Raw genomic sequence first — 12101 nt, 5'->3', positions numbered from 1 at the left:
TAGAAGATCTGACAGTGCCGAGCTACAATCTAATCACATCTTTGGTGGATCTGAGCAGCTGTTGGCCTCTTAAACAAGGCATGTGACGTTCAGCTCACCACAGTCTCCCCTGCTCCGATCTGTCTCCCCAATATCTAGGCCAGCATTGCTTGAACTGGTTTTCTTACACTAGAGAAATATTTCTTTGGCCTTAGGTGGCTTTTCAGTTCAGTTCAGTTGCTCAGTTGTGTCCGACTCTTTGCGACCCCAAGAGCCGCAGCACGCCAGGCTTCCCTGTCCATCACCAACTCCCGGAGCTTGCTCAAACTCATGTGATGCCATCCAGCCATCTCATCCTCTGTCGTCCCCTTCTCCTCCTGCCCCCAATCCCTCCCAGCATCAGAGTCTTTTCCAATGAGTCAACTCTTCGCATGAGGTGGCCAAAGTACTGGAGTTTCAGCTTTAGCATCATTCCTTCCAAAGAAATCCCAGGGCTGATCTCCTTCAGAATGGACTGGTTGGATTTCCTTGCAGTCCAAGGGACTCTCAAGAGTCTTCTCCAACACCACAGTTTAAAAGCATCAATTCTTCAGCGCTCAGCTTTCTTTACAGTCCAACTCTCATATCCATACATGACCACAGGAAAAACCATAGCCTTGACTAGATGGACCTTTGTTGGCAAAGTAATGTCTCTGCTTTTTAATATGCCGTCTAGGTTGCTCATAACTTTCCTTCCAAGGAGTAAGCATCTTTTAATTTCATGGCTGCAATCACCATCTGCAGTGATTTTGGAGCCCAAAAAAATAAAGTCAGCCTTTTACAAGTGGGGAGATAAGGTCACCACTTGATTATCCTAACCCTTAGCCTCTTTCATATTTTTATTTTATCTGTATGGCCCCCAGTGTCATTTCAGTTCAAGTAAACTATGGGAAAAAGGCTTTGACCTCCTAACAGATTTTTGGTCGTCTGTAATTTACCTAGAATTTTGGATTTTGCAGCCTCATTCCTCCAAACCATAGGAACCAAGTAGGATTGCGAGCATTGCATTTTACCATGAAAATATGTCCGTTCAAAACTACAAAGAAAACAACTGCCTCCTTTTACTGCTGTTTTATGAAGTGACAGTGTCACGCCAGAGATTAGGGGAACAATCATGTAGAGAAGAGGCGGCGTACCCAAGGAAAGGCACACGCGGTGCAAGTGGGAGAAGCCTCTCACAGCGGCTCATGCGAACAGCGGGCTGCAGGAGCAGCTAGATCCAGGGGCACACGCGATGGCAAGGATCCATGGGGTCTTTCTCCCCTTCTCTCTCTTCAGCTCTCATCTCTGCTTTTCCTCTGTGTCCCTGGGTTTCTTTTTCAAGCAGATTTTTTTCCTAGAAATGTTGACGGTTCCTGAAGCTCCAGGCTTTTATCTTCACAGCTTCCGGCTCAAAGGAAAGGGAACAGACCTCTCTCTTGCTTGTTTTAGCAAAGCTTTGAGATCAGCTCAGGTTTAGCTGTGTTTGGCCAGTCTGAACCAATCCCAGCAGCCCAGTCATACACAATGCTCTGGTTGGCCAGGTCTGGGTCACGTGTCCAAGGATGAAATTAGGTGTGAAAACCGCAGGGAATAAACCAGAGAGAAGAGTGGTTCTCCAAGGAAAACCCAGCTTGTAGTTCTAGAAGGAGTAAAAAAAATGCTTGCCAGGGAAGCATTCATCAATGAATGAATGATCAGATTGGTAAATAAATGTCCCCTCTGTGCTTTCATACCATGAAAAGAATTTACACATCTTTTCTTATTTTTTTCCATCTCATCCAGGACTCACAAGTACACAGACACCATCCAACCTTTGAACATCTCTGTCTTAACGTCTTTATTCACCTGCTCCTGAGTGTTGTCTTGCCGCCACTAAAAATGCACTTTGTTTGAACTTGCTCTAGACCTCGGACCCCACGGAGAAGGTGGTCGCTCCGCCACAGCCGGAAGCGGCAGCTGCGGGCCAGAAAGGCAAAGAGGGCCCGTCCAAGGGCAAGAAGGCAGCCGCGGAGACCAACAAGCAGAAGGGCGACAAGCAGGAAGCCAAAGAGCCGGCCCCGGGCGTGGAGCCGGCCGCCGCGGAGGCGAACTCGCTGCCGAACGGGGACAAGCCCCAGAAGAGACCCGAGAAGCGGCGGCAGTCCCTCGGGGGCTTCTTCAAGGGCCTGGTGGGTAGTCGGGGCGCCTCCCCTCTCAGGGCTTTTGGGCCCCGGCTGTGGGTCCCGCCTCCAAAGGCGACCGGCTGGCTGGCCACCAGGTGGCCGGACCTTTGCCAGACAAACCCTGAGCGCCTGCTGGGGGCCAGGGGCAGAGAGCCCGGCGCGCGCGGGCGCGTGAGATGCTGGCGCAGGGCGGAAAACGGGAGCTCCGTTTCGGGCAGTGGGCAGCTCGGCCAGCTGTGCGGGCTGCGCAGACTACTGGCCCGCTCCCACGGGAGCAGGGAAGCTATTACAGCTGTTCAGCGAGGACATGCTGGACCCTTGCTTATAGCCTTCGTGCACTGGTTTGCTGCTACAGTGCAGAAATGGGCATAGAGGGGCCACAGCAGAAGAGACAGTCAGGCAGCACACTTCTCGGACCGCCTTGGAGCGCTGATGGCACTTTGGCACCGTGATGCCTGCAGAGATGGTGAGCGGCGGGTAGACACTGAGTCTCGTTCACGCCACCGAGCCCTTTGTCTGAGGCCAGGCTTCCTTGCATTCGTCACCTCTTTAATGATGGCAACATCCCTTTGGGGTAGAAACGGTTCTTCCTTAATCCCTCCATCTTCCTGTTGTCCCGAGACTCCCACAGTGGTGGAGAAGAAGGGAGGGCTTTCCTGCCACTTTGCAAGGATCCAGTCCAGCCCCGACGGCTTCCAGGCTGGGCACGTTTCCCCGGGGGTTGCCTGACCCCTCTCCTGAGAGGGCAATGCTAGCAGCAGGCCTGTCACCACTCAGGGAGCCATTGCCACCTCGTCACCTACGGAAAAGGAGCCTCTAGCTGCCCCGCCCAGCCCAGCCTCCCTCCCCGGAAGCTACAGCGCCAGCCGCTCCCCATGTGACCTTTGCCGTCCTGGTGACGGCCTCCATTCTGGCCGCGCTCTCGTCCTGTACCTGCTCGGATTCAGATAGAAAGCAGCCTGCTTGGTGTTACATGAAAACTTTGCAGAGATACGTTTTGTAAGCAAAGTAAACAGCCAATACGGTTAGAAAGTGAACAGAGGGTTGATGAAAATTAGATCTACCTGGGGACGGTTTTCTACACCGCCCCCCCCCCACCCCCAGGTACTGTTCTTAGCGCATCGTAAGCCAGGACTCGCCTTGTCTTGGAACAACCCTCTGAGATACATGTCATCACCTTCGTTGAGATAAATGTCATCGCCTTTATTCTAAAGATGAGGAAACTGAAGCACAGGGAGTTCAGTCATTTGTCCAAGATTTCACAAAGCTAGAAAGGAATATACACAGGCATGGAACTCAGGCAGCTCACCTGAGCCCATTCTCTTACCCACCACCCACGAATACGGCGTATTTATTTAGGACAGCACCTGGCATAAAGTGCTAAATAACTGGCGACTGCTGTTGTTGATGTGACAGATCTTCACCTTCTTTTGTATTTCCTCCAGGGACCGAAGCGGATGTTGGATGCTGAAGTGCAAACAGACCCCGTGTCCATCGGACCAGCGGGCAAATCCAAGTAAACAAATCTTCACAGCTCCCATCAGGTTCCGCCACCGAGATGTCTCCTCCCGACTCTGTCTCCCCCCAAACCCTCTCCATCTGTATATTTTTTCTTCTGATGGCCATCCCATGAAAGTCTGTCTCCGAATTAAGCCTGAGCTGTTGTATATTGAGGTGTATTATTTACGTCTCTGGTCCAGTCTTCCCTGGTAAATAACTGTAAAGATGGGTGAGCAGGTTAACTAGCCAGGTCTGAAGATGGGTCCCAAGCAGGGTCGGGGAGGGGCAGAGAGGACTGCATTCTGGTTAAGTTATGAAAAATGGCCAGGGGCAAGTAAGTTGCAGAAGGGAAAAGACTGCTGGAAGGAATTAAGCTTTGTAGTCAAGGCGTGCTCATCCTCTCAGCTTGAAGAGGAGAGGCGAAAATCCGTTTGTTTAAGTTCACGTTTCAAGGAGGGAGACGGTGGGCTGTGTGTTGTTGGGAGGTTGCCAATTTTCTGGAATGGAATGTGTGGGGAATGACAAAGGAATGAGTAAGAGTTGTTTTTCAAATAGGATCCTTGAACGTTATTGACGAGAGGGAAAAGATTGACTGGAGAGGACTTGACATGATTTGGGAAAACAATTGCTTTTTGAGGCTCAGTGACAAGGGCGAGGATTACAACTTCAAAAAAAAAAAAAAAAACAACCCAAACCAAACCAAATAAAATACGTTGTGAGTTTACTTTTGCAACACTAGGGGGCGCCAAGGTCTCCGTTTTCCTCCTGCATCCGTATCCCTAACAAAGATTTGGTCTCTGCAATCTTACATTATTAATGTTTCTCAGATGGCTGAGGGGCTTGCTTCATCTGTTCTGTCTGACACTTATCTCAAGTCTGTCTGTAATTTCCTAATGTTCTCAGGATGTGCTCTGATAAAACCCTCCCATAACCCCAGTTAATAATAAAAATTTACAGAAGATTATTCAAATACCTGAGTTTTTTTTAATACTTGTACAGAGGAGTACATAGGACCATGGTGTATTAAAATGTAGTTCAAAACCTAGCCATATGATCGACTGATATCATGTATACTGTATCTTTTTCTGATTTAATAAAAAAAAATACGTTGACATCTGAACGATCTTTTAATGTTCAGCTTTTAAAGCAGGTCTCGTCTCTCTGTCTGAGATGGCTTTATCTTCCATGTCAGAAAATCGATGCTTCCCCATCTTATTTCCTCTCCCAGCTCTTCCTCGATTTCCTCATACGTGGGCACGTGCACACACAGATGTGTACATGTGTATGTTTGCACATACGCATGTGCACACACATATGTGTAATATATACACACTGCCTCTGGCCACACGGACAGAGTAGAGCCTGACACAGAGACTCAGAGCAGGTGCGAGCCTGAAGGCGGGCTCCCAGAGGAAAGGGAGGAAGAGGAGGACGGCGCAGGGTCTGGTCTCAGCTGGAGCGGAGTTTCGTTCTGTCTCCCAGGGGGCCCTGGAGTGTGAATCGTACCACAAAGTTGGTTCTACTACAGGCAAGGAGGCTGGCTTTTGTCCCCTTGTTGGTGAGCCATAGACCACCCTGGGAGGTGTTGGGCCAGGCAAGCTTCTACAGTTGAGCTGAGAAGCTGGGATCCCTTGGGCTGGAGGTTAAGAGTCAGTCGAAGTGTCCACAAGTGACACATACATCCAGGTGTGTATTTATACCCACAGACGCGCACACACACTCAGGTGTGTATTTATACCCACAGACGCACACACACACTCAGGTGTGTATTTATACCCACAGACGCGCACACACACTCAGGTGTGTATTTATACCCACAGATGCACACACACACTCAGGGACATGTGTTTCCGTACAGGGATAGACGCATGCACACGTTCAGTCTTACACAGGCAACGGACATGTGTGACGGACACAGAACCATGGCCCCCGCGGCTCCTACAAGCCCACTGCGTGTCCAGTCCACCGCACCGTGGCTAGAAATAGCACTGAACACCTGCTCCTGAGAAGTACATACCTTAGGCAAAGAAAACTTTGGCTTGGGCAAAAAGGCTTTTGGAAAATGTGTTCAGGACAAAAATATTTCCCCAAAAAAAGTTTGGGAGGCCCTTGGGTCCTAGGACCCGCCGGCTACCAGCTTGGACTGGTTGTGCCTGAGAGCCCAGCTCCCAGAAAAGACCAGAGGCTTTTTCCTTGGGGTGGGTTTGGCTTCTCCAGCCCTCCCACCTGAACCTGGAAATTCCTCTGTTTGTGACTCACCCAGCGGAGAATGACCTCATGCTGCTTCATGTCTGCATGCTTAACTTGGCCCAAATCAGGGGAAAAAACCCTCTGGGGAAGACCTCAGTGGGGGATGACTTTCCCTCCATCATCCCCATCACAGCACATGGGATGATTCAAGGCAAACAGGCAGCCGGTCACTGCTTTGTCTCTAAACACTGCGGGGGTTGCCTGGTATGACCTTTGAGCTCTGGCCATGCCAGTCTGTTGAGAAAGGTGACAGTGTTATTTGCAAGTTTCACCTCACTGGACACGGGCTTTTTGCCCTGATGAGAAATGTCTCCAGGGCGAGACTGACTCACTAATGCCAAAGGAGCCCTCCCACCCCGGGAAAAAATTTTCAAAATTTTAAAAAGAAGTTCTCTGCTGAGAATCTTGCTGCAGAGCATGCCAACAGTTTCCATAACTGGTTTCCCATCCTCCTGGCCAAAAAAAGAAAGCCATCTTTGAATGAAATTGCTTGTTCTGTTTTTAAGAAAACTTAAGCCAGAGAGGACTCTAAAAATTATTGGGGAGATTCTAAAGCCAGTTGTAACCTGAAAAGCAAGTTAAAATTCCATTTTTTTAGTTTGGTGGGGTTTGTTTGGTTTTAATTGGAGAGCCCATTCCTGACACATTTGCAATAAATACTAATTTCCATGCTTCCTGTTGGATTAGGGGTGAAAAGAATGGCCACTCCCTAAGTGAGTGGGGAAAGCTCCGGGGACACAGATTCACAGAGGGGCTGAAGTTCTTTAAAGGGCAGCACCCAGGAATGCCCTTTGGATACCAAAACCACCCACAGTAAAATGTTAAGAACACCCCGAAACAGAAAGAAATTAACACCTGGGGGAGGGGCCACAGGTGCCTTTTTGACGCTGACATGCTCGTTAACTTATTATTTATTTTCAGGGGCACATGGATGTGTCTTCTCCCGTGTCAAGACATGGCCTTTCCAAGACTTGGGCTGTTGAGCTGAACTGGCCACCATCAGGGAAAACCACCACCACCACCAACAGGGAAATGCTGCTTGTCAGCTCCAGCCAACGGCGACGTCTGGACTGATATCCGTAAAAGAATTCATTCAAACCACAGTTGTTCTCAGCAGCCCCTGAGGTCTCTCATGAATTCATGCTGGGGAGAGAGGCACATGCCACCCAAGGAAAATGCCAAAAAGGGAAGGAAAAGAGAAAGAGAGTGAAGTTCTTGTGGTTTTGTTGTGCCCCTCTGCCCTTTAAACCAATCATCAGGGATTTGCATGCGCACACGCGCACACACACACACACACACACACACACACACACAGACTCTCTAGCTGCATTGCTGTTGTTTGTGTGCAAACAGATGCACTGGGGTCCCATTTAATGAGACTCCAACAGGTTCGAATCTGCGCCTTGCTGGCTGCTTCTCAAAGTGCCTGGAAGGGAGCAGGCCTGATGAGCAGCATTTCTTTTGCCAAAGAATCCCAAACTGATCTTAAGCCTTACAAACTAGAATCAGCTCACCATGCTACCTGAAAGGGGAGGAAAGGAAGATGATTGCCAGTATTAACTCACCCAAGTTGCAAATGCAGGGAATGCGCTTTGCAGAAATCTAAAATGATTCTTATCAGCTTTTAACTATCCTCCCAAGCCCTTTCTTGGCCTTTTATTAATAAAAAGGCAGTTCGCACGGTGAGTAGAATTAAGCTCCTCTCTGGTCTAGATCTTGTTCATTCTATCAGTGGAAATCAAGTGACACCAGCCACCCCCCACCCCAATCCCGGAAATTACGGGCTCCATTAGGAAGAAAAGGAACTTACAGAGCAGCAAATTCTGTAAATTTGTAATTCAGATCTCTAGCACTGGCCTGAACGCCTGTCAGAATCCAGTCCTTGGCATAAATTGGTTTTCAGAGGAGCTTAACTCTTTTGCTTCCCTCTCTTGGAAAGCCACTCACTGGAGCCTCTTCGCCCCCTGGCCCTTTAACTGCCATTGCCAGTGCCTGGATAGCAAATCAGGGCGATTTTATGAAAGTAAGGCTAACAGGTGGGCTTCCCTGGTGGCTCAAATGGCAAAGAATCAGCCTGAGATGCAGGAGACCTGAGTTCCATCCCTGGGTTGAGAAGATCCCCTGGAGAAGGGAAATGGCAACCCACTGCAGCATTCTTGCCTGGAGAATCCCATGGACAGAGGGGCCTGGCGGGCCATGGTCCATGGGGGCACAACTGAGCAGCTAACACTTTCACTTTTACCAAAGGTACTTTGTCACACTTTGCGGTTTGCAGGCTGCTTTTTGACTAAGTTGTCTAAGTTAAAGCCGTGTGCCCTAACTGGACTTAATGGCATCCTCTGTTGTATTTCACTGTGAGAGGGAATGGTGTGCACTCGATGGCTTCCTCCCCTCCCGAAGGTGCGCTCCTTAACAAAATGGCCCCCAGCTGGATCTGGCCATGATTGCATGCGATTTCTTCTCCTTGAAGGGTTTCTATTTAAATCTGGCCACAGGAGGGAGTTCCAAGACCTGGATCCCAGATCTCTAGCCTGGCCCTTTTCTCTGACCGCTGACCAGGAGGTTGGGCTGAAGCAACTCTTAAGAGCGCGTTTGTTGGGTAACTCCTAGAAAGTGGTTAAGTTTAATGACGAGAACTAGGGTAAGAGGGCCAACCTGGTGAGTCCATTGCTCCCTGTGATTCTGTCCCCCGAACAAAAGGAAGGTTGGTTATTGGTTGGTTTTTTATCAGCTCAGACTTAGAAGAAGCTTGAGAAGGGCAGTGTGATTGTAAACGGTTAAGTTGGTGTCACTGCCAAGCGTGGAAGTCACCCTCACACCCAACGAGAGGAGACGGCAAGTGACTTACCCTGTCAGTTTCCTCCCTAAACAGGAGAGTAAAAACAGTGCATAACTCGTGGAGCTGCTGTGAGCGTGCACTGAGATGGAGCAAGGCAAACCCTTTGTGCAATGGCTGGTACATTAAAAACAAAAAAAACCAGTACAGGAGGGCTGTTAGAGCACAGGGAAGGTTAGCACCACGTCCCTGAAAACTCCTACTCAAGTTGGCTAGTTAATAATGACAACAACAATAGGGATATTTATCATTTTGTGTAGTAGGTGTTTTGTTACAACCTGGCTCTGATCCTCTGGGACTCAGCTTTGCCATGTCCCAAATGACTCGACTTCAGTGCGAGACAAGGGAATTACAGGATCACTGCCATCAGTTGCAGTTTCATTTCCGTGAAAACTGATGTTGAGGAGGTAACTATAATGATGCAGTAAGCAATAAAGCAACTGTGAATATCAGTATCTTTAAAGTTAGCCACTCCCCAAGCCAGCCAGGCCCCTTCAAGTTCCTGATGGGACTTGAGCAATTATGACGCCTGCCCTGCAGACCAGGGTCGTTAAACTGTGAGCCCATCAACATCAGGGACCTTCTTGTCTCATTCACTGTTCTATCATCGATGTACAATACCTGGGCACAATAAATACCGAATAAATAGCATCTGGATGGGTAAGTTGATAGATAAGTATTTTAAGGCCATATCCATTGGAAAGAGGGTTGCCTTATGCTCTGGCTTGACTTTAACTCCAAGTGTTGGATCACTCTAATCAGTCTTCCCTCCTCAGGTGCCCAGCTGAGTGGTCCTCAAAGCATGATTCCATAACAATCAGTGTCAGCTGAGAACCAATTAGAAATGCAAATTGTCCAGCCCCCTCCAGACCCAGGGTGGAGCCTCGCACCCTGTGCTCTCACAAGCCCTGCATGTGGTTCTGATGCAGGGAAAATTAAAAACCACTGGTCAAGGTTGAGCTCTAACTTCACTGAGTGTCAACCAAAAAAAGACCAGTTCTGAACATGCAAAGATAATCACAGCTAACCTTGGAATTTACTATACAGGTCAGGTATTGTGCTTCACAAGAAATCCCTTGTTTACTGCCCATTTTACAGCTGAGGAAAACAAGGTTTAGAGAGGAGAAGCAACTTAGCCTGCGGACACATAGGTCAGAGCCAAGGTCGCAACCCAACTAAGCTCTTCTTAAAGGTGTATTTTTGCGTTTGTGAGAGATACAGACAGACACAAAGACAACTGTAATATAAATGAACGCAGGGCATGGTGGTGCTTAGAGGAAGACACTGCCTCAAGACTAACGGGGATGGAGCTTGGCCGTTTCAGGAGGTGACGGTTGAACTAACTCATAAAGAATGGCCAAAGGGGCTTCCAGCAGAACGGAAGTGCAAAAGGCCAGCGTTTAGAGGGAATGGCAAGTAGGTCAGCATGGCTGGAGTGAGGCTGTGGGGAAGACAGATGGTGAAGGCTGGAGAGGAGGCAAGACCACATCGACAGGGACACGCAGAAAGGAGCCCGCAGTGAGAAGCTTAAACCTCCTGTGGGCAGTAAGGAGCAGGGAAGGGATCTGAGCTGGAGGGTTACAGAATCAGATTTGTACTTTGGTTGCAGGTGGATCTAATGCAAACTCAATTCAACTAATATTCCCTGGATCCCTTGAGTGACCTCAACTACCAGACACCATAAAGTGTCATCATTTTACTTTTAAGCCTCTTCACAGAGTATAAGAAATACTCAGACAAGACCTCGAAATGGCTTTGGTCCTTGAAAGGATGCGTGAATGCTTATTTCCAAGTGTCATACATGTGAGTTTGGAATTGAGCCCATCGTCCAGCTGGTGACCCACATCTATGACCTCAGGCTGTGAGATCTTTAGTTACTGTACCCTAGTTTGCTTCTCTGCAGAATGGAAATAATCGGGGAACTTAGACTTGATGAGAACAGTAATAAGACAACCATTTGTAGCCTTTTAGTATAGTGTGTTAGCTGCTCAGTTATGTCCGACTCTTTGCGGCTCCACTGACTGTAGCCCACCAGGCTCCTCTGTCCCTGGGATTCTCCAGGCAAGAACACTGGAGTGGGTTGCCATTTCCCTCTCCAGGGGATCTTCCTGACCCAGGAATGGAGCCCAGGTCTCCTGCATTGCAGTCAGATTCTTTACTGTCTGAGCCACCAGGGAGATGAGACAACGCATTTATAGCTTGTTAGTAGAGTGCCTGGCAAATAAGTGCTCAGAAAGCATATTGATGAGGATGCCCAGGACATCTGCCTGAGGTAGAAGGTATGTCTTCTCTTTCAAGGGCTCAAAGTCCACCCAGTCCTTGGGACACCCTTAAGCTGCATGCTTGTCTCTCCCTGTTCTGGTAACCTGATTGTCTGGCTCATCCAAGAAAAGAGAAAGAAGGGAGAGAAAACATGTTGATTTTCCCTGGTGTCCGTTCCATTCGAAAGTAAAGTAGAATTGAGGGGAGGGGACTCAGGTCTCCCTTTAATCTTCCTTGGTTGTATCTGCTTATTAGCCATGTTGCCATAGTAGCAGATGCTGTGGACGCCTCACTGGTCCTCAGCCCAGCTCTGAGTTCACCCACAGCCCTGATAACTTTCACTTCCATGGTCCCTCCATTATTTGCTTTTCTTCTTGATGGCTTCCTCCATGGGCTGCAGGAACTTGTTCAGTCCACATGCAGGATTCCTGGAAATGCCTGAAAGTTCACGCTTCCAGAGGCACCCTCAACCAAGGAGAGATGGAAGATGACAGATAAATAGCTCAGCTTCTCCATATTTTGGGGGGTCTTCTACATGTTTCCACAGAGGTCCCCAGCAAGAGCCCACAGTAGTAACACACTCATAAATACACCCTCCCTTGTTCGTGCTCCCTGGGACCCATTCTCAAATAAACGACTTGCACACAACCTCTCGTCTCAGGATCTGTATCGAAGCACAAACATCTGTGTCTCCCTTAGGCTTTCGTCAGGGGACCTAGCTTTGTGCCAAGTAGTCGAACAGAAAGGGGGTTAATACGGCACTGGTTTCAAAGGTGCTGGAAGAGCTGACAAGGCAACCATGTGACAAGGAGACCACGCAGAGACAAGACCCAGAAGGAAGCCACAGCCACCAGTAAGGCCAGACAGATAACCGGGGGAGGTTTGGTTACCAGACCAGGGAACCTGAGGTCCTGTGGGAAACGGAGAGCCCTGTTGGGGGAGGGAGGACCGCCTGAGGGCGGCTGGGGTGGGAGGGGATGGGTAGGACGGAGGTGGGAGAGGGGGTGGGGCGTGGGAGGGGGAGGAGAGGGCTGGGGGAGCGTGGGAGGGGGGAGCAGGTTCGAAGGGCTGCTCTCCAGAACTGCTGCCTT

General features: G+C 49.2%; 1 protein-coding gene and 2 long non-coding RNA genes across 3 annotated transcripts in view; 2 read left to right on the top strand and 1 right to left on the bottom strand.

The window, feature by feature from the left end:
* BCAS1 (brain enriched myelin associated protein 1) overlaps positions 1-5375 on the top strand; it is an 89725-nt gene extending 84350 nt beyond the window's left edge. The window contains exons 12-13 of the mRNA XM_055543359.1: positions 1905-2168; positions 3608-5375. Of these exons, the coding sequence (XP_055399334.1) occupies positions 1905-2168; positions 3608-3682 (339 nt within the window). The 3' untranslated portion in view covers positions 3683-5375. The remainder of the gene's footprint in view (positions 1-1904; positions 2169-3607) is intronic.
* Positions 5376-6281: 906 nt separating this feature from the next.
* LOC129626127 (uncharacterized) lies at positions 6282-7097 on the top strand. Its single transcript, XR_008701779.1, has 2 exons — positions 6282-6732; positions 6834-7097. It is a non-coding gene; the product is annotated as an uncharacterized LOC129626127 (long non-coding RNA).
* LOC129626125 (uncharacterized) lies at positions 6806-8429 on the bottom strand. The gene is made up of 2 exons (XR_008701777.1): positions 7723-8429; positions 6806-7055 (listed from the first exon to the last, which is right to left on the bottom strand). It is a non-coding gene; the product is annotated as an uncharacterized LOC129626125 (long non-coding RNA).
* Between the last annotated feature and the right edge of the window lie 3672 nt (positions 8430-12101).

This window comes from Bubalus kerabau, chromosome 13 (assembly GCF_029407905.1).
Source record: "Bubalus kerabau isolate K-KA32 ecotype Philippines breed swamp buffalo chromosome 13, PCC_UOA_SB_1v2, whole genome shotgun sequence".
Lineage (NCBI taxonomy): Eukaryota > Metazoa > Chordata > Mammalia > Artiodactyla > Bovidae > Bubalus > Bubalus kerabau.
This window is presented reverse-complemented; position numbering and strand designations above follow the sequence as displayed.